The following is a 23,185-nucleotide window of genomic DNA, read 5'->3' on the forward strand; positions in this document are numbered from 1 at the left end:
TCTCTGTTTTAGATGCTGGGCAGTGTGTATTATAACTCATTACATCTTCCCCCCCTGGCCTTTTGTTTCAGTGCTGGCCTGCTCTGTCCCCTAGTGAACTGTGCCCACTTTCACATAAACAAACACACACAGACAATAATTACAAGAATGAATACCCCTCTCCGTCTGACTCTCTGCACACACACGCACAGAATGACCTTTTATCCGCAAACAGGGCTGATGAAATTTCACTTTGAGCAAGTAAATTACGAATGGGGAGTGACGTAACTGGATGAACTTCATCCCACTACGCAGAGAAGAACTGAGAGTCCAAGGCCTTCTAAGTGCTGCTCGCATGGAAACGGTGACATGACCTCGCTTGTAGTGATGATGAAGGTGATGAAGCATTCTGTTGCAAGCTCTTGGCGCTGACCCTTTGATAATGAGAAAATAATAATCAGCCTTCAGTGGCGTGTGGCAATTTATGCCAACATTGGCTTCTGCAGAAAAGAGCTTCATATAACTACTGAACTTAAAGGATAAGTTCACCCGAAAATGAAAATGAATAGATTATCTACTCACTCCCATGCCGATGGAGAGCTGGATGAAGTTTCATAGCAGTCCACAAAACATTTCTGGAGCCTCACAGAAGAACAGTGTTGCTGCATTTTTCTAAACAGCTGATGTGGATGGGGACTTGTTTTAAAATGTAAAAAAAACAACAAGAAAAAAACATCAAACAGGTCCATACAGCTCTTACAGCATAACCAGAGTCTCCTGATTTACCGAGATCCCAAATGGATTTGAAAAGACTTTATGTACACCCTATGTACACACTAACGCTTTTAGCTTAGCTTAGCTTAGTTTTTTATTTCTGTAAAACAAGTCCCCACCTACTTCAGTTGTCTAGGAGAATGCTGCAAATGTGTTTTTCTGTGAAGCTCTTCTGGATTTTTCCATTGGCATAGGGGCTAGTAGATAATGACTAAAATTTAACATTTCCGGGTGTACGAGTGATCTGGATGCATACCAAACACTGGATGAGAAGGCAATAACGAGTTTTGTTGTAGCCTGGGATCACTTTGCATGATACCTCATCCACCCTACAAAATACAACACTTTAATTACAACCAGGAGGGCACTGTGAACTGCCCTGAACCCCTTATTCAGTTAAGTGGATGGAGATGTGTGCGTGTGAGCCAAACAATTGCTCTCAGCTACCATCGGCTTTTCTATTGGGCCAGCAGAGATAACTGATGAGTCTGCAGATAGCAGGCCTTTTCTCTTAATGATTCTGGTCCTGTTGATAGGACACTAATCCACAGTGTGTGTGTGGGTGTCCACGCACATGCCTGCAAACAGAAACAGCCACTTAAAAACTCTGAATCGTGTTCGTACACTGACTGAAATTGCATGTAATACAGTGCCTCTACTACACAACTTGACTCGCGCTGCATGATGAAGTAGGGTTAGGTCTTGGGTAAATGAAACATTATACAGCCATTTTCACTCTAGGTGTTGAATCATGCCCCTCTTACTGCAATTCATTCAGTCGGTGAAAAAGCTGAATGTTCAATAGAGAGCTGGTTATATTGTGTGCAACAAAACAGCAGATGGATGGGAAACAGAGCTGAGGCCTCTGATGATTTGGTCAATATCCCTTTACTGCCAATGCCTAGTCCAATTAATCACATATTGTGTTTTGTAGTCTCAGACTGCTTCATCCACAGGAGCTCGAGCTGCCTGCTCCAACCTCTTAGGACTGCTCAATGAAGAACTGCACTGAAGTAATTTACAGCTAAATGCTTGTCTCAGACATCTTTAGGGTAGTTTTAAGGACTTTCATTCCATTTTTCACCAAATAATTCTGAGATTTATTGTATTTACATAAAAGTGTGGCTTCTATCCACATCATGTACAGCCACCCATGGGGGCTGGATTGTTGTACTTCATAGAAAAACGCAATCCAAACATAATTAATGAAAATTGAATCCAATAATGATTATGGTGTTTAATTGTATCATGATTAACTCCGGGGGGTGCCAGCTACAATAACACATCAAATGAAATCCAGCTGGTGGATTATTTAACAATTTATTTACACTAGTGAGGTGAAGAACTCACTTAAGTCACCATTGAATTACAAAACTATTTTTTGATTTCTGGTTATGGACCGTCCAGGTCATAGAATATAACTAACTCAAGGCATCTCTGCACTCTTTGTGCCTTCGACCAGCATGTGCAGTTGCCTTTTGAAATGAGTGTTTTGAGAGCCATTGCCTTGTGAAATTTGCTACTTGGTCGACTGGCTGGTTAGTCGCCTACATTTCTCACAGTTTTAGTAAAAGTTAGGTTTACACTTCATGTTCTTTGCTGAGCTAAGCTGCTTCACCGAGAATTCAATGAGTCATTATCGCATTATTGTGTTGAGAAACTGACACTGGCAGGCAGGCACACCCCACTCAAGGAAACCACAGTTACCAAGTGACAACAAACACACGAAGTAAAGAGCCAGCTGAAGAGAAGCACAGAGCTGTGAGTACATCGAAATGTAAAGTAATTGCTCCTTTATAAATAGCACAAATTATTATGCTTTGAGAAGATCATAAAATGTTTGTTTGTAAATAATGTGTGAGAAACACATTTGAGTGAAAACTACCACAAAAATTATGTAATATTGGTTTCTCTTTTTAGGGAAGAAGAATGTCGCAAGAGTCAAAGTTACAGCCCTATCAGAATCACACAAGGCAACTTTTCTTTTTTTCATCAAAAACTTTCACAGCACCTTGAATCTCTCACCTCCTTGTAGGTCCTGTGCGCCTTAATTCGATTCGAAAATCAATCCGTGTCCGAGAAGTAGATGGGTTCTATCTCCCACCGCTGATGGGATGGAAAGAGTTGGGAACCACCAGCGACCTTTCTTACTTACTTCGCTGTGAATCACATTGATCAAATGAATCCTTAATCCCCACTAGCGTCAGACAGGGTGACACAGCATGCGCAGGGCCGTGAAGTCAATGAGAGATCTGGTCTGAGGATGGCCTGAGGGTATGAAAACCAACGCACGTCATCTCATTCTGGGTGGATGATCGCTGCATTGAATTATACTGTGAAAATATTCTGCTTTTTCCTGAGAGTACCCCAGTGCCTCCAGAGAAAGAAAATATTAACTTGAGTATTGTTATTCTTTTTCATCCTCAATCAGCAGAATCAATAATAATGGGCCTCTAAAATGTTATGACTCAGTGCCTCTGTTTACTTCCTGATTAAGGCGTGACGTCTCAGAGGGTCTTCACAGCAGTCAGGAGGGGACACTGGCTGTGCTGCTGGAGCAGGCTTTCAGGATCAAAGAGGAGGTGGCAGCGGGTCTGCAGTCCACCCAGGGCTCGATCCAGGTCGAGGCACTTTCCCGCAAGCTGCTAGAGAATCACATACTGACCATCACACGCATTGTCAAGCAGCTCAGCATGGACATACAGGTATATCAGTGGGAAGGTTTCTTAAACATCTCATTATGTGGATTCCTGTCTGTCTTCCTTTCCTGCACATTCTTTTATCTGCTTCCCTCTCCTCCTCTGTTTTGATGTGCAGCACACACACACACACACACACACACACACACACACACACACACACACACACACACACACACACACACACACACACACACACACACACACACTCATGCCCACAAAACTCACAGCTGATTTGATTGCACCTGATAGAATGGTGCAGCGCCTGAGCAAAGCCTGCCTGACTCCTCATCAGCATCAGCCCGTGGACATTTTGTCTGTACAAGCAAAAAACAAATGATGTGCACAGTACGTGGTTAGATAAATGTTGCCAAGTTGTGCTCTAACCTCCTGGAAAACAGCAGCAGGAAGAATAACTGCGTGGAAAATGACTCTCGTGAGTTGTTTGGAGTCATGACATCAGGCCACACTTTGATAATCGCCTCACAGAAACAGAGCACAAAAATGAAAAACATAACTTAATTAGGGCGTACCAAGCTGGTCATTAACATGATTAAAGGCTGTCATAATCTGAAATATTACATGAATGCCGAGGAGCTCATTAATTCTGAACATGGAGCAGTAATAAGCTCAGTCATGAAGTGAATATTCAGCGAATCAAATGCAATTCACTTTTTGCAACCATGATAAGCCGGAGGGTCGTCTCTTTGATCCTGGATTATGACTTGGCTGGTTATCAGATACACACTGCACACAGGATTATCCAATACAATGATCATTCATTCAAAGGTGTTCATGAAATTGGCAGTTTTGATATGGTAGTTAACCTACAGTGGTTGTTTTTTGATAGCATTATTAGCTGAATTTCAGTTTAAAATATTTTTTTAAAAATGAGCAAACATTATCAGCAGAATGTTCAGCTGGGAGATATTAGCCACTAGCATTGCCACGTTTCTCAGGCTCTCTTGGCTTTTAGCATTATACACAAGCAAATTAAACTCACAAATAACCAAGAAAGGAAATGCTCTTGCATCCATTTCCCTACTAATCAGAAACACACAACCCTACACCTTCTGAATTCAAGTTCCTCTCTTTTACCAGTCTAAGATGAGTTTAACTCATCGTAAAAGCACTTTATTTAAACTCGACTCACAAAGACAGTCTTGGTTTGTCTTTCCACAACCATCTCTGGTTTGGACGAAATAAATCCTCAGTTTTTGACCCCTGCTGATGCCCAACTCTCTCTTGCTTCTCTCCGGGTGCTCACATCTCCTGTCCCCGCCTGCAGAATCTTCTCATCCCAGAGCCACAGTCCTAGTCAGAATCACTGTAAATCGCCTCCTTGCTGTGTTCCCTGTCTTCAAACCGAGCTCTGTTGGTCTCAAAGGTTTTTGTCCAGGCAAACTCTAGCGCGACTGGCTCTATAACAGAAGCTAGCTACAGCCGAGGATGGCTAGCAAAAAGTAGTGGTTGTCTCTGGTAATATGCTGATGCTTTTGGAGCTACCTTCAAGTTCTGCGCGTAATTTCCAAAAAATACACATTTAAAATACGAAGAAAAGGCAAAATGATATTACCAGTTTCATCCCTGCCAGGTCCAGAAACATTAGTTTACAAACATACTAAATGTACTATTTTTGTATTTTATTTCACGTCAACATCTTCGGTCTAAACAGGCCCTGGAGAGACAAATCGCCCAGCGGGACTCCATTACCTCTGGAACCACAATGGCTGTTCAAAGCCTGGACCAGAAGAACATGGCTGGCATCGGCGACCTGAGAGGAAGAGTAGCCAGGTACGCACACCAGGCCTGGGTCAAATAATGTTTGCAGACACCGAGGAACAAACTTTGCAGTGATACAGCTAGAAGCTAGCAGCTAACAGATTAAAACTTTCCTTCCTCACGTAGAGGACCCAGGTCTGATGCACACATGACTTGCCTGATTAACTCTCCTTGCTGTTATCCTACCTGTTTTTCTCTCTAATGAAGAGAAATAGTGTAGCCTGGGTCCTGTCTGGCGGCTCTTCACTGTCTCACAACTTCCTCTCCAGTGTGGCTTTGCCTCTGACACCACACACACATGCACACATTAATTATTTCGCTCTCACCAGAGTAGAGTTTCTAGGTTCGAACGCACTCGAGGTGCTGATTAACATTTGCTCATTATTTTGTGTCTGTGCAGATTGCACTTATTAGATTGGATTTCTGAAGAGAGGAACAGGATTTAAGTTTGGACTGGTGTTTTTGCCACAAGGCTGAATTCTTCGGAGCATCTCCAGGAATAATTGGTCAATATATCTGACATAATGTGATTTCTCACGAGACAGTATTGTTATTTTGTGAACATCTCGTTTCACAGTAGACCTGCCTCTGCTGTGACGCTTAAGCCATCAGCAGTGAGAGGGGATATTGCCTGTTACTCAACAAACAGCTGATTTATGGTCCAATAAAGGCTGTAGAAAAACCTCATCCAATCAGTCTGACGAGCTCTTGTACGTTTGTCGTAAATAATCAAGTAAGTTAAGGGCCAGTGTTTCTGATCAGCTGTATGGAAGAGCAGTAATGGTCTACAGGGAAATAACCCAAATTTCACACCGGGCATCTCCATAATTAGTTGCTGGAATTGATTGTTGAGCGTGCAGCATATTTTTTCCAAAATATTATATGATATGCACACACAGTTAGCCTAATAGAGATAAAGAGAGAGTATTTGCAGGCTTAGCGATGGAATCAAACACAGCATAGGAAGGAAATGGGCCGCTTTGCAATGCTGATAACAGGGTGAGCTCAGTTCAGGCTTGTAACACTGATCTGAACAGAGGAAATGTTAGAGACAAGATGTTGCATGTGAGAGTGTTTCTCCACAGTCTGATTTTGTTTGGTGATAAATCTATTGCACTAGTTTACTTATTTGAATTGGTTGTCTCATCACCAGATACAAATATGTGTCCACTGGGGCATTCAAATGTGTTTCTTCAGCATTCAAAGTATAATCTCACACTGCTTAGGATTCATTAGTGCTTCCAGCTTGCCTAAGAAAGAGTTGATAAGGGCAGCTGTCGGATTTTTTTCCATCCATCTGCCTGTTTGTCTACTGTTTGCTTCAGCGCTCTCTCCAGTCTTTTGCTCATCCCCCCGTCCTCACACCTTTCCCCAACTCCCTCCCGTTCCATTATTCTCATTCGGTGGTCCCTCTCTGCTCTCCCCACCTATTATCTCAGGTGTGATGCCAGCATCGCTAAGCTAAGCGCTGGCGCGAGCTCTGGGGGGCTGCAGCTGATTGGACTGCAGCAGGAGGTGGCAGAGCTCAGGTCAGCTGTGAATGTACGGCTCAAGGAGCTGGAAGTCAAGGTGAGAGTCAGTGCTGACAAAGGGTTTGGCATACAACACGTAAGACAGCAGTTTAGCTTAAGTGCACATCGTGTGCAAAGAAGCTGAACACCGGAGCCATAAAAGAAAGTCTTTACAAGCCTTTAAAAGTCAAGATGAACATCAACATTCTTTTTTCTCTGTGGCACTGACTCTTAAATCCATAATAATGTGAAGCTGGCGTGGTACACACATTTTAATACTTTTTTATGATAGCAGCGCGGCTCTTGGAATGTCAGTCAGTCTTTCGGTCCAACTACTATTCAGTGGATTGCTCTGAAATTTTGTTCAGCATTCAAGCTCCTCAGAGGATGAGCTTAATGACATTTCCTTTTATGCTACCAGCAGGATGACATTTTTTGGCATGTGTTGACAACTATTGGAAAAGTTTTTACTTGTTGGTGGACTGCCTTGAAATGTTGATGAAAAATGACAAGGTAATGTAATGTTTTGCTGGGGTCTGTACCAAATAAGCATATTACCTTACATTTGGAGAATAACATTTGTAGGTGGAGGTATTTCTGTAGCACCACAATGCTTCATTTACCTGCATAATAATATTGTACTTTTAGCAAAAAAATGGTAGCTCACAGATTTGGATCTTGCACTTGGCCATGTTGCAATTTCAATAATATTGTGAAAATAGTTCAGCCTTACTAATGCTTTGGTTTATGACCTGCACAACTGATAATAATATACCCTTTGTCTGTCGAGCTAATTTGCAAATGTTAGCATTCTCACATGCTAAACGATGACCATGTTAAACAATAGATCTTATCAATATATACAATTTCAGTCAGCTTTATTCAAAATTATTATTTTTATCATTAGGAACTTTGTTCTCCATATTTGTTAAACGTTATGCTTAACTGTAATTTGCAATTACACAGAAATTTACATTTTACGATTTTACATGTTCTGAACCAACTAAAAGACTCGAGGTTACACACTACTGTTAGACATAAGTATGCTGGCATTATCACTGTGAGCATGTTAGCATGCTGGCATTAGCATTAAGCTAAGCTCCACTTTGCCTAAGTACAGTACAGACTCAAAGGCCTGCTAGCATGGTTGTGGAGTCTTCATCTTATTCCTGAATATTTCTTAAATTATGCCGTATTACAATAAGCAGCTAAATCTACAACCCTAAATAACCTAATACCAACCCCTCCTCTGTTGAACACACACAGTAATGAGCCTTGGATTCATTTGAATATTCCAGTCTCAAATGAAGGATTAATGCTCTCCTTTTTGAATTTATTAGGTATAAGCTCAGGATTATATTCATTTAAGTGCTGCTTGCAAGAAGGAAATAACAATCTGACAATATACACAGGGGATGTATTCAGCTGTTTATTCTGGACAGGATGGCTCACTATTGAGCAGGTGTTTTGAAGCTTTGGCCACACACTCTGAGAGAAGGAAGTGAGATGTGAAATGCATTCAAACAGGGATGTCAAGGTCTCTATGTAAGCAGCTTTTCATGCCTTTATTCATATTTCTTACCAATATTATAAATATAACAAAAACCCACACTTATGACACAAATGTCAAATGTCATAATGCTTTCTATCACTGTACTAAATCTAAAGCCAGCCATAACTGCCCTCATCACCCGCTCTCACCGTAATTCAGCCTGCACTCAGCCTTGTTGGTTGCACAGGGTGGTCAATCACTGTGATGACAGTACATTAGCTGCGGAGCACTGGTCAAGCATGTACCATAAAGATGATTGAAAATTCAGAGAAAGTGGGTCACTGCCATAACTCCCAGTCCTGAATGGCCGCAGGAGTGGTGCAGTAGCTAAATCAGCTCAACTCAGCAGAAAACACAAAGGGTAAAGGTCAGATCATGGAGCCGGCACCACAGGATGCTCCAGTGTCACATAACAGCATGTATTTGTGTGTTTGTTTTCCAGCTTTATTATGACCTGGGGAGACTGGAGGCCTCATTGTCAGAGCATTCCCAAGGTCAAAGCAGCTCCATGTCTGATCTGAATACACAAGTTAAACTACTAGAAGCCAGGTGAGGCCATTCATCCAAGAGTAAGCACAAGAAAAACACACATTGTTATAATATTAAGGCATGTAGTCTGATTTCTTCACTTTTCTAGAGCTGGGAAGTAATGAAATACAAATAGTAGTTTCTGTACTTATGTAGTTTCTTCAGGTATTACTACTATTACTACTCCTTACATTTTCAAAACAGGCTCCTTACATTAGTTTTAATGCATTTGAGGGGAATTATTGATTATTTTTATTTTGCCTCATTGCACACTACCTTCCCAACATCACAAGACTGATTTCAGCCTCTCAGTTCACATCACACATGGCAGACGTAGCAGGAAGAAACGACCTAACAGATGTAATGAGACAGAAACAGACAGAAAGGGAGAATCGAATGGGGAGAAAAGGTGTCCTAGTGTCTCTTATCTGCAGAGACCATGCAGCCTAAAATGTCAACATTTGACATCGTGGGGATGAGACTCAACAGTCAACTATCTGTCTACTGCATTTAACAGCTCTGACAAATCCTACTGATTCTACTTTTAAGTTTATAGTCTTTGAATTGTAGTAATATGACATGAGGTTCAGTCAGCTTTGCATGGAAATGGCCGGAAAAATGTCTTTCAGATGGCGACTTTGAGCAAATTTCAGTGCCTGTACTTTATTACTTTTACTTGATTAAAGAAGTTGAATCAGTACTCCTACTCTTATAAGGCTTTTTTTTACACAAGTATCTGTACTTCTACTAGAGTGTGTACTTTTGCCACTACTGCTATGTCCATTGAGTGACCTCAGTGAAAATTGGTGCTTCTGTACATAAAGGGCTAGCAGTGATTAGCAGCAGAACAGCAACACTTTATCACAATATTTGGCTTCATGTTCTTGTATAAACCACTGAACATTTATTCAAACTTTTAATTTAACTTAACAAAAAAACTTTTCAGACTTGAATTCCTTAAAGATGTTTTATTCAGTACGCTTACAACTGGGAAGAATGGCCATTCTCTTTGCTAATTTGCCTTTCAGCAGGGCTCCCCAAGTGATTTACTTTTAATGTTCCCTTTTTCATTTTGCCTAGTCACACATAATAAGGAAAAATCAATGAGCTACTCATTTTCTTATCAAATAATACCCCCAGTCCTTACTCTCTCCACAGCTGTTTCCCGGCTGGGGCATTTCAGAGCAATCGTTATCTCAAAGTATTGACGCCAGAGGCACAGAGAAGCTGTTAGTTAAATTAATTTACTAATCCAGTTGATAAATAATCTCAAATTGGCAGCAAAATGAAAAATTAATGACATAGGTTTATTGGGGGCAGGGGACAAAAACAGGGAGATATGAACGGTGAATCCGCTCTGTTTAGTAATGTTGTGGATCTGTAATAGAAACCAGGTCACTGGTCATGTTAGAACCAAAAGAACAATAGATAAAAATAGATGAAAAGCAGCACAGTTTCTGACACAGGTAGAACATAAAAAAAGAAAACAACCAATATTACATCTGCCATCATTGATGTATCATCCTTAAATAGTTCAACCTCGTCTGTGATGGTTGCTCCTTGTTTGTTCACACTATGCTTGCTGTGTGATGCTAATCACTGCTAGCCATTTATGTACAGAAGCACCAATTTGTACAGAGGTCATGGTTTGAAAGAGGAGTAAAAGAATCCATCTATGTCAAACTGGAACAACCGTCTTTGAACAGAGGACGTGGCCTATGACGTTACTTATCACCCACCTACAATGCAGTACTGAGATCTCTCCCCAAACAGCTTAACAACCATTCACACCTGGGCTCACCTAGCCCTAGCAAGCCACATGAAGGCTGGTTGGGTCAACGACCCACAAGTGGCCCTAACGACTCTAAAACTCAGAGCTCACATGTGTCCTTAACAACTCTGTTAGGACACTCCCACACAGAGTTTAAAAGCCTGCAACTCCCCTCCAGTTAGTTAGAACTGAAGAAGCCTCTTGGATGAGAGGTGAAACGTCTTCAAGAAACTGAAACAAGTCCAGTTACCTACGATACAGCACCTAGAATTACGCTTGTCCTTCATTGACCATCAGTCCACAGGGAGGACCTCATAGATTTTGCATTCTCCTGGCTTTTGGTTAATTACTCTTCAGACCCCTCAGTATTCAGGGCCTCAAAACCTGCAACAAGGTTTGTCAATTGAGGTACTTTTGGTTTTCACAAACGAAAACCCAATATCCAAAATCAACAAGCTTAAGCCTCCATATTTGAAATCTAGTGTATTTGCACATTTCTTTTTGGAATTAGAAACCTCAACTTTGACCCCTGCACTGACTCAAAAGAAAGGGCAGCTGCCCAAAGGGAGTCATTTTGTTGAAGGAAAGCTTCCATTTCTCGACTGTAACGTTCTGCTGCTCACAGTGCAAGGCCACTGACAAAAGAATCAAACATGCCTCTCAGACAGGGTCAAGATGGCAGGGACAGCACTAAAATCAGTCATGTTGACCATCTCACAATAGAGAAATGATAAAACTCCATGGACACAAGCAGACTCTGAAAACAATCCTGCTGCAGTCCTTGTATTTCAGTCCTTGTATACTCTGCATAAGAACAGCATTTTCTGTACTGAGGTCTCTCTATTCCTTTCTTCTTTAAATATTGAACCCGTCTCCGGCTATTTTCTGTACTACTCCAGGGATGTAGGACCCTTTTATTTATAGTATTCTGGCATGTCAATGGGGTTAGGGAGGATGGGGGTAATTGGGATAAGATCTCATGTTATGTCCTCCGTCATGGATGCGTTTTTTTGTCACCACAAACACTGGTGGAAGTTGTTTCGAGGATTCCTTAAATTACAAGTCTCAAACTGCAGTTTAAAAGCCTTTCCACCTTTACCTCCACCACCTCCTGATAGGTCAGACAGTCAGGTCAAAAAACGTGAAATGTGAATGTGAAATGAGACGTTTTGTACAAATGCCAATATGGTACGTAGCTCACGACACGTAAAATCGTGAATGTATCAGAGCAGAACCATTAACTGCCAACATTTTATCCTGCAGACTGGGCTGCACACACACACGCACACACATACACACACATTCATTCATTTCCTCATTAAGAAAGAATCCCTTCAATTTGAGGAATTAGAGGAAAATGTTAAACTGAATTATGCCAATATGTTTTTATGTAGAACAGAAAATTTCACCCCAGAGAGAGAAGCCCAATGCGTCCTGTACTTCAATACAGCCCACGTACTATTTTACTCAGCATGTCCAAGGTTGCAGCTTTCATCTGAGACACTTACTTACCCAGTGGGCTATGTGAGTAATGTGAGCTACATATGACTGTATAAATGGCAAGCTTTTCTCTTTTCTCTCACTTTTTAGGTGCCAGTTTTTAAAGAAAATCCAAAATTTCTGACCAAATTTGAAAGGAAAAATTTTTTTATCTGTTATATATCTAAATGCAATCCAAATGTGCATCTCTAGGTATCTGTATACTCATGTTTGCATGTGTGCAGATGTGCCTTCAGCTATTCGGTTATGTGAGCTCGTGTGCTTCTTCGCACATAAATAGCAGCGCTCCAACCACAGAGTAACGGTGTTCCTCCTGCTGAGCCTGGCATCAAGAAAAAACAGAAAAAGCAGCGCTATTGCTGAGGAAGTCTCACCTCCAATTACTAAAGAGAGAATTATGAACACTGACTCTCAAACAGCCTTAACCAGCTGAACATTAGGCATCTTACTTTTAAGATAAAGTGACAGCAAATCAATAATTGGTTAAAGATTAATGTTCTGTTTTGACATCACTGACATTTGAAGGAGGTGCCAATAAAGTATCGGTTATGGAAGCACACAGTTTCTTATTCGGATGCCAAGCACGATGTAGTGCCAAGTAGGAGCTTTATATAATGGGCTCAAATCTACAGCACGCACTGCAGGTTTCCAGGTATTTGTCAGTCTGTTTGCATTATTAAGACATTTATACTCTGATCTAATCTACTAATGGTGTTTTCTGTGTCCAGGTCGAATACTGCTTTCAACTTTCACCTGTGAGTGCATTTTCAAAGCAAAGTCTTACTGCATTCCTCCTCTTTCTGTTTCCTAATTGCTTCGCAGGATGTCGAGTGAACTGAAGGAAGCCAAAGAGCAGACAGATTTGCTGAGGAACTGGACAGAACAACAACTCACCAGCTCGGTCCAGCGCTGTACACAACAGCAGGACAAAATGGTACCCTAGCAACAGTTTGTACAGTGATGTTCACAATACAATATTCAAGCCTCATTCGGATGATGCTATATCTGTACATTTTCCCTTTACTGTTCACACCTCATGAATCGAGCAGTCAGGATCTGCACTTTTTTGAGTGTGGTGCTGAAATGTGCAGGGTTCAGTCACACTCCTTGAGCTGTGACTCAGCAGATAGAATGTAATTAACTTTGAGAAATGATAATCAGGTGGAACAGATGGTGTAAAGCTGCAGAGAGTTAACAGTTTGCATGGTTGAGTTGTTCAAGGTCTTACATGGAACATTTTTAAGCATTTACATAACATTATTGATTCAATAAGGAGACTAAAAATGCTGCTGCTTCTCGCCCCCTGTCCAAAATTTCATTTTAGTGAAGTGAAATACCTTGTTTATTAAAACATTTTATCCTTTCATTGTTTGCCATTGCAGAAATCTCTGAAAGCTTACACTCAATTTTCAATCACTGTCTTCCAGTTTTATGTAATTGACAAGCAGTACTGTAGAGGCTGCAAGTCGGCAACAGCAATATCTCAAAAGATTTTGTAAAGCTGTAAAGTTCATGCAAAAATGAAAATTCAATCATTATTTACTCACCCTGATGCCGATGGAAAGTTGGGTGAAGTCTCGTAGTCCACAAAACATTTCTTGAGCTTCTCTGGACGTGTTTTAAAATGTTAAAACGTGACTGGAAAATAAATAAATAAATAAAATGATTCCATAGAGCTCGTCCAGTTTACATCCTTGAGGCGCACCCACTTCAGACAGAGAACGCTAACACTTTTAGCTTAGCAGCCACACAAGATCTCAGCTACAAAAAGGGCGTAAATTACATCTTTCAAACCAATACTGGATCTGGCTGAACTTAAAATGTTCTTTCAAATCAAGATTAAAAAGAATTTTTCAGCACGTTTAAAATCTTAATTTTGAAAGTGTATTTGTGTGTGTTTTCTGTGTTCAGTTAGAGGTGGCGTCCGGATTAGCTGACCAGCTAGGTGCTCTGGAGGCCCGTGTGGAGCAGTTTGAGACCCAGCTGGACCGGGCCGGCCGCAGTCAGGCAGATGAGCTGAAACGCTCTGAAATTAAACTCTCCAAAAGAATAACCTCAGTGCAGAGCAGCCTTCGTCAGGAGCTGCAGCTGCTCAAACAGGATTACCACAAAGGTGGGTGGTCCCTGCCGGCAACTTGCTGTCATCACTGAATAAACACACACACGTACCTTACTATATACGTCAAGGAAATAATGCACACACAGAAACACCAAACCAAAAATGTACTACTATGGTTAATATCCCATTTTATCACAGTTGTTAATGACATATTAAATTAGGCATGGAAAGTTAATTATTCTGATAGTAAGGGCAGCAGAGCTTGCAGACACAGGCAACATGCCTAATTCAGATATTCATGTGGTTTCATCAAATAGTGACATTTATAACAATGCTGAAAACCACAGTGTGTGTGTGTGTGTTTCTGTTATCTGAGTAGAAGACAGATGACTAGGGACTGGATCGGAGACAGAGATTGTCCTCTAACTGTCCTGCGAACTTATTTGACAAAGGAGGATCAGACTCATACTGTATGTCTGACAACAAACCTGGGCAAGGTTAATGGAGCAATTTGTAAGATATGGCCAGAATTTTAATTTATGAAGAAACAACAGTGTTGATGTGCCAAAGACGTCTATGTACTGCGTTGCAGAAATCTACCAAAGTTAGCATGCTAATAAGCCACCCCTGGCCCGTCCTCTCTCCTAATATCACTTTGTACCGCAAGAGGTGATGGTCCGAGATCCCCTATAGTTTCAGTTGGGGGATGTAAAACTGGCACATTCACTTCTTAGTCTAATAAATGAACACATTTAACTTCCAAAATGTCTAGAAAAAAGGTATTTTCATACATTTTTTCCTTACTTAACAGAAAAATGCAACGTACACCATCTGAATTCAAGTTGCTCTCTCTTACTGAACAAAGACGAGCTTAATTGCCTCACCAAAATAGTGTTTGTTTGTCTTACCCTAACCCTTTTGGAGCTACCTTTGAATTCTTTCCTACAAATTGCACCTTTAAAGTCTTTATAACTCAGCAGGCAGCAATACTGTCTGAATCATATAAATTGAGTCAAGCCTCTCTTTCTGTCTACCAGCAAGAAAAGAAAACTACCAGCAACATACTAACTGACATGACCTCCTCCTGAATGCAAATACATCACGATTTCTAACCAGAATAAATGAGATGGATGTGAGTTACAGCTGCTTCTTCTAGTTACCTCAAAGCTAATACGTCATGGGACAAGCCACAGAAATTCACAGCCATCCAGGCAGCCCCGTACAGCAGCTCGACTGTGCATCAAGGTGCTGCTGACATCCGTCCACATCTTACTGCTGTGCAAATTGGAAGCTCATTTCCCAGGAGCCCTGGCACAAGATCTCAAACCTCTCCCACTTTCTGTCAACCCCTCTCAGCCTCCAGCTTTAATAAAGTGTAGACAAAGAGAAAAAGGCCTCCCTTAGTAAATAAAAGCAGGCGTAAACTGCTCTATGAATCACCACTCCGTCCTAGAGAGCCATCCATCCATAGCTCTATTTTAAGTATAGGATGAAAAGATGGAGGGATGGTAATAGAAGGGAGAAAAGCAATGCATAATTGATGTGTGTCGTAAATATTCGTGGCAAGACGGGCAGGGAGTCAGAAAGAGAAGGGGAGAGATTTAATATACCATCACTGTAAGAGAAAGTTTATCCCTCCATCTCACAGTTCACAGTCAAAGCTGAATAGTACTTCTTCAAGCACATTCAATATTGAAGCACATTTCCATTTTAGGACAGTAACTACCCAATGACATCATGCTAACTGATGATAAGGACCAAGGACAATTTTAACCACTTGGATATCAGAGAGATTAGATAAGATAAGATAAGATAAAATAAGATAAGATATACAACTTTATTTATCTTGTAATAATTGATAATAATTGATTTATTACCACTAATCTCACCGGTTCATGGTTGCACACATACAGAGGAGATAAGAATGGAAAGGAATCAGGAAAATATACAAAAATACACTACAAACAAATACAAATGAACAAATACACTGAACAGATCAAAAGCCTAAATCAGTACAATATAATACCTCGAAACTGTCAAAGTAGAGAATACTTTTCATCTTAAATGCTTTATATCTGGTGACTTTCTGCACAGCCAGCTTCTCTTTTGAACAGGGTTCCTGTCTGTGCATGATGCCATGGAGTCCCTGAGGCAGATAGGCGACATCAAATCCCACCTTGACAAGAAGAGGCTTCAGAAGGATATCAGGGACATCTGCGGCAAAGTGGCAGAGCTCAATGACGTGTGACACAATCAACTGAAGAGGAGGTCCTTGTTACTGTCAAACCTGTCCTCAAGCAATAGTTTCAGACACTTTACTCTCTGAGCTCACATCTATTTAATTGAATTTAATAGTCAGAGAAATGATCAAGAAATTTTAAGTGGGGTACCTCTTGTGTGGTGTGAAGCTGCTTAATGAAAGACATCTAATATTTTGTGGAAGATCGTTTGCTTTCATTCATTCATATTTGCCTATGTCAGTGAGAGGTGCAGTTAATTTACGATTTCAATTTAAAAAGGTAAAAGGATTAAATGTGTGCCAATTAACTTGATCCCACTTCATCTTCTTTTAATTAAAAACAGGCAGGATTCTGACATGATGTGTCACTTTTGCAATTAAGACCTGACTCTAAAACTAAAGGAGAACACTATTGTAATAAAATACTGACACACTTAACACTTGTCCTTTGTAATAAATAAAAATGTAATACTACATAATATTATATTGATGCTATTATTGTTGATATTTGTGTTAAATAACGTGATTAAATATGTATTTTGAAATGTTGCCATTTTCTTGACAAGGTATTTCTACAATATGAGGTAGACTTCTTTGTTTTTTAACCAGTTTTTCTGAGGTCAAAAGGCATAAGCACATGTGTATATGACTATTGAATGTTCCTGCCCACAAGGGACACTACAAGATACGTTGTCTATATCGCTTCTGAGTCACCTGTGTTCGTCGTGAGCGGCGAAGAAAGCAAAACCTGCCGAAACCCGGGATCGAACCAGGGACCTTTAGATCTTCAGTCTAACGCTCTCCCAACTGAGCTATTTCGGCGTGGAGAAACTTGTCACGTGACTGGATCCATGCCAAGTAAACAACACCGACGCAGCTCAAGTTGTGATGTGGGTCGCAGGGCCATTCAAAGCAAAATCGTAACGGTAACCGGAGAAGGCGAATTTGGATAGTTCGTCGTCCCAAGCAGACTTCCTGCTCAGCTTTCCATCGAGACAACTGGTACTTTCCCTCAGGAACTCTGTACAAATACAGAGCTGTGATAGTGCAGATAGTGAATGTTGGACTTATATTTCCATGGTGGTGGATCCAAATGAACGGTATTAACTAGTTCGTCACGGTGCGGCTGATAATTGTCACGGTTTGATATGACGTCATTACCGTGAGTGAGGTGTGGTAACAATGGATTTGCTAACAGAAAAGCTTAGTGGCCCGTACGGGGATCGAACCCGCGACCTTGGCGTTATTAGCACCACGCTCTAACCAACTGAGCTAACCGGCCATGAAATACTGTGGATGTGACGTCATCAAATCTGTAAATGAAACCTGCGGAATAGAAAGTAAAACCTACTGAGCCGACAGCTGAAACAACGCCTCACTCACGGTAAGATTGAAATGTTTCTAACGGATAAATTACTTGTTTTTGCTAGATTTCTTTTGAAGGTGAACAAAATAACCAACAGGAGTCATGAAACAATGTCTGATGATGTTAATGATAATGTTAAGGCTGACGTGTGGGGAAATGTGCGAGTGACCTTCGTAGTAAAGTTGAATGAAGTTAACAAACAAAAGAAAACAAGTATACTGAAAATAGCGAGGGTATCAAGATTGAAGGTAGTGACAGGTAAAAGGTGGATTAACATCAGGTCAAAATAAACATGATCAAAAGTATGAGGAAGAAACAGACACAGAGCAAGGCAGGTTCAATTGCATAACACCTCCGCACTAGAAAGGAAAGGGAGAGCTTTAAATACAACATAGAAGGAATACAGTGAATTTAAAGACAAATATAAATAGGTTGACTTTGATTAAAGGTTGATTTTGGGTTGCCAGTTAAAACAGCTAGCCTCTGGACTAATTCTGGCATATGTACAGGAATGTTTATTAAACTTGATACAAGGAGCATTTGAATGATTATGAAACAGTCACAATTCAATACTGATGATTGGCTTTTTCTATTTAGATATATGTAGTTAATCTTGATGCCTGTCACCGGGTCAAATTCCAACATATCTGGGCTGGATATGTCATGAAAGCAAAAATATGTTTTTGGGCTCAGGATGAATTTAAGGATCTTACACAGACACAAATCGATACGTTACTTCTAAAGAAAACAGCTGTAATTTAAAAAGAAACATAGTATTAAATTAAGAATACTTTTTTCAATCATAGTCAAAACAAATGCCAGTGCCAGCCAGATCTTTACACAAAACAATAATTAAAGTTTCTTGTAGCAGCTTTAATAGGTGCTGTTCCTGACTAATAAACCAAATAGAAAAAAGTAATCACAAAAATTAAAACATGAAAAACGTTTTGAAATTGTAGAAAACAGATTAAACCCTAGTAAATAATACCAGTACTCTTGGCAGCTAGTTACACCCTGATTGCTCTTCAATCTGCTCTAACATACCTAATTTCCCCTCAGGGATTAATAAAGTTATCTATCTATCTATCTATCTATCTATCTATCATTGTGCCACATTCACATCTGTATTTATTTCTCACAGAGCTGCAGATCCGTCACATTCCTAAATCAGGATGTCAGTGCACTTCTCAGGATGGGAGGTGATGGACGATGGTGCTTCTTTCCCTGGCGTGGAGCTGGCGCCCTCCCAGAAACCCCAAAAAAAAGGCGTCTACAACATGTTCCATGGGACCAGCGTTGCTAGCGCACGGCTCATCATTGCCCATGGTTTTAAGCAGTCATCAGGTGGCATGCTGGGACAGGGCGTGTATGTCAGTCGTGATAAGAATAAAGCATCTGCTTATCCTGCAAATACTTCGAATTCAGACCGTGTGATCTTTGAGTTACGTGTGCGCCCTGGCCGTGTCAAGCGTATTGACAAGGACAATCATCCACTGCAGTTAACCTGGCATTCAAAAGGCTATGACACTGCCTGGGTGCCCCCCAAGTGTGGCATGAGATCTGTGCCCAGTGGCCGTGAGGAGGATTGCGTGTTTGATCCCAAAAGAGTGGAGGTGGTCGGCATCGCACAGGCACCAAACAACACCGTACTTAAAGAGCTTCAACAGCTTCTGTCCAAGAAATCCAAAAGACGTGGACGAGGAGGCAAAGGTGCTGCAGATGTGTGTTCCCTGTGTAAGAGAAAGACCCAGCAGGGTTCTCCACACAACAAGCAACAGTGTTGGGAGTGTGGGAAAACCATCTGCATTCTCACGACCAAGCACGTCTGTCCAGGCAAACCCTGACAGGGGTGATGGGAGAGGATAGCTAGTAAACAGAGCTCAGAGGATCTGTGTGGCCTTGCATGTGCTGGGGACTGGTGTTGATTAGAGCAACAGTTCTTAACTCAGGATGTAATCATACTTTGTAATCAGGGATCATAGTCTAAATCTGTCCTTTCCATAAAGAAATGAAGAAATGTAATTGGTGCAACATGTTAGATTGATCACAGCTGAATATGTTTTGAAGGATATCTGTGAGTGAATCTTATTCATGAATTGACACGATATACCTTTAAGTTTACAACAATCTTTACCCCATTGTGTCAACCTTGTCAAGTGCCCCAGTGCATTACAATCTGTTGTGTCTCACCTGCCATGTGCTCATTCACTGATTTAAAAAAAAAAAGAAGTTTACAATAATGTTGATTTGTTATGTCTACTGCTTTGTATTATCTGATCAGCATGCATTATGATCACTGACAATCAATTCAGAACACTATATGTAATGCTTTTTTTAAATGAATGTACCTAATACCTGATAATGTGCATGATTTTGATTTACTGGAATGAATTAAATGTACTTAACACTTCATTATGTAACAGAACCAAAGCCAATAAATGTCATTGTTATATTATCAGACCCAGTTTGATGTGATTTGATTCAGAAGGGATGATAAAGTCATAGCTTCATAATTTCATACATATGCTGTTACAAAATTCAGGATGGTGAAGCATCAAGTGTGCTACAGGCCACAGATTGGTTGGTTGCAGTCTAGAGGTAAACTGAAGATATGAGGGAAGTCTGGATTATAGATATTCTTTTTTAGGCTGATACAAAAATGTCCCAAGAGTTTCCTATTTTACAAGACACAAACTTGTGTAGTTGTATTTACAAGGGCAGAGCAATCTGTGTAACAAATTGTAATGGCCTTGTCATCTGAGACCATAACTTTACCCTTTGCCCCATAGCATTAACCTGCTATGGTTCAAACATGCCTCACACTTTACTTATTGTTGCTCTGCTGGAATACTATCTGGCATCTGTGTTCAATGTGTGGTCACATGATTAAACAGAAACTAATATAGGAAATTGCACCAGTGCACTAATCCAGCCTTCATCTTCTAATTCAAACAGCTGTCATGAAATGTAATACTCACGCCTCCTTTCAAGAAAAAAATAGATTAAACTGTGAAGTGACATTCTCATGCATCTTTAAGGATTTATGTCTGCCAGAGATAGACAGCATGAATATAGTTAACAAAAGCGAGGTTGGCCCGTACGGGGATCGAACCCGCGACCTTGGCGTTATTAGCACCACGCTCTAACCAACTGAGCTAACCGGCCGTGAAACTTCGGCAACAAAGCAGAGTTAATCAATATAAAATGAGGACGAGGAAATGACGGATTGTGTTCGCAGGGAAACTTTAGTCGGACTGAAAGGAAAAGAAAGTGAAAGTTATTGAGGTTAAAGCCAGTAAACGATTCCTCGCTGACGGTAAGGTTTGCTAACATATCAGCAGTTTTTTAAGATGAAACGACATTACAGCGCTTTACAGATTAAGAAAGATGACCTGTACGACAGCATGTAATGAGTTAAATGTATTACAGAAAGTTATAGGCTACATGGAAGTCGATCCCTCAGAGACTAGCTAACGTTAGCCTACGATGTAATTAAAAGGGTTAGCTCGCAAAGGACGACGAATAACGATATCCTACGGTCATGAATGTTATGAATGTCATGTTTTAACCTGCATCACCTATTTTCATAGCTTTAACGAAACATATTGCCTCCTGTAGTACTTAAATAGGACCACTGTCTGTGAGGATAGTTGGTCAGCTGCATTAGAGACATTTGACAGGTAATGTCAGTGCTACCTGAACACGGTGATGTAAAAACTACCCAAAAGTCATACTTGAGTAAAAGCAAAGATATAATATTAAATTATTACTTTGAAAAAAGTGAAAATATCTGATATAATATGTCAGTTACTTTCGTATCAAAAGTAATTTTCTGGCAATAAATGTACTTAAGTACCAGTAAAAGTAAATTATACATATATATACATGTATGTAGATCTGTATACTGTGGCTCGACTGATTACCTGCCGGTACAAATATCAGAACCAATATTCAGCATTTTTCTGATCAATAGAATGTTTTGTTTGTTCGTTGTTTTTTTAAAATCTGATTGCCATTAAAATATATCAATTTAAATGCAGTATGTAATCTGAAAAGTATCTAGCAACATAAGTTATCCAATAAATGTAGTGAGTAAAAAGTAGAGCCCGACCGATTATTTGATCAGCTGATATAATCAGCCGATACTTGCCTATTACAGATATTGGCGTACATGTTGTCCGATATGTGGCATAAAGAAACAAAATGCTACCAAAGATGTTTGGGGTAATTTTAAATTATCAATGAAGCTGACTGTTTTAGTGCCGAATGTCATTTTGGTCAATAAAGTTTGTTGTGACTGTTATATCCTGCCTCTATTACATACGTATGTAAGTATTAATTGCAAAAAATGTGTGTTAATATATTCTATGTTTATAAATTTTATCAGCTGATACTGTGGTTTGTACATTCAGCAATCTTCAAAATACTGGTAATGAAAAGTGACAACCAATCGCTCTGAAATCTGTAATAACATGATGCCTTCTTTGTTTTCATTTGTCACAGAGCTGCCGGACTTGAAAAGCTTCCCTTGTTAAAGCAGGATGTCGCTACAGTTCTTCGGCTGGGAGGTGACCTATGATGATGACTCTCATTTAGAGCTGGGGGCATCTCAGGTGCCCAAAGACAGTGGGGTCTACACCATGTACCACGGCACCAGCGTTGCCAATGCACGGCTCATCATTACCAATGGCTTTCAGCAGTCATCAGGTGGCATGCTGGGAAAGGGCGTGTACGTCAGTCGTGATAGGAAAAAGGCAGAACGTTATCCATTAAAGAGTAATCCTTCAGACCGCGTGGCCCTTAAGCTGCACGTTCGCGTTGGCCGTGTCATTCGTATTAACATCGACAACCATCCTCTGCAGTACACCTGGAACGCGCAGGGCTTTGACACTGCTTGGGTGCCACCCAATTGTGGCATGAAAGCCGTGCCCAGCGGTCTAGAGGAGGACTGTGTGTTTGACCCCAAAAATGTTAAAGTTGTGGGCATTGCAAGGGCAGCAAGCAATGTCCTGGAAGAGCTTCAACAGCTCGTAGCGAGTAGTCTAAAAAATCCGAGTAGAGTAGATGTGGGTGCAGCATCACAAGGTGGTGGCGCTGCAGATATATGCTCACTGTGCAAGAGGAAGGCCCAGCAAGGTTCTCCACATACAAAGCAGCAGTGCTGGGGCTGTGGGCAAACCATCTGCACTCTCATGACCAAGCATGTCTGTCGAAGAAGCATCTAAGACGGTGTAAAGGCCTAAAACAAGGTGCTGTTGTGAAAGAGATGGAACGAGGATCCACATCAGCATGACCTTCTTATGTAGTGGAGGGAAACTAACGTAAAGAATCAAAAATCTCAGCTCAGGGTATAATCATACTTTGGAAGCAGGACTCAAAGTTTCCACTTTTTCTTCCTCAGAGTTACTTTCTTTTTATTCCATAA

The 23,185-nt window shown here is 40.7% G+C and overlaps 2 protein-coding genes across 2 annotated transcripts; both read left to right on the top strand.

The window, feature by feature from the left end:
- Positions 1-271: 271 nt before the first annotated feature.
- fam81b (family with sequence similarity 81 member B) lies at positions 272-16,900 on the top strand (the record flags this gene model as incomplete). Its single annotated transcript, XM_084360924.1, has 9 exons — positions 272-343; positions 2,489-2,514; positions 3,251-3,458; positions 5,128-5,246; positions 6,674-6,803; positions 8,740-8,846; positions 12,919-13,030; positions 14,008-14,209; positions 16,270-16,900. The coding sequence occupies 9 exons, from the start codon at positions 272-274 to the stop codon at positions 16,401-16,403; spliced, it is 1,110 nt and encodes a 369-aa protein (XP_084217050.1). The 3' UTR covers positions 16,404-16,900.
- A 4,093-nt stretch (positions 16,901-20,993) lies between these two features.
- Positions 20,994-23,078, top strand: gig2p (grass carp reovirus (GCRV)-induced gene 2p). The gene is made up of 2 exons (XM_084359265.1): positions 20,994-21,076; positions 22,264-23,078. Exon 2 carries the CDS (start codon positions 22,302-22,304, stop codon positions 22,983-22,985), a length of 684 nt encoding a protein of 227 aa, XP_084215391.1. The 5' UTR covers positions 20,994-21,076; positions 22,264-22,301; the 3' UTR covers positions 22,986-23,078.
- Positions 23,079-23,185: the final 107 nt, after the last annotated feature.

This window comes from Pagrus pagrus (assembly GCF_965226575.1).
Source record: "Pagrus pagrus genome assembly, chromosome: 8".
NCBI lineage: Eukaryota > Metazoa > Chordata > Actinopteri > Spariformes > Sparidae > Pagrus > Pagrus pagrus.

Excerpts from the sequence above, each read along its gene's own strand:
- gig2p (XM_084359265.1), top strand. The coding sequence starts at position 22,302 with ATGTCGCTACAGTTCTTCGGCTGGGAGGTGACCTATGATGATGACTCT.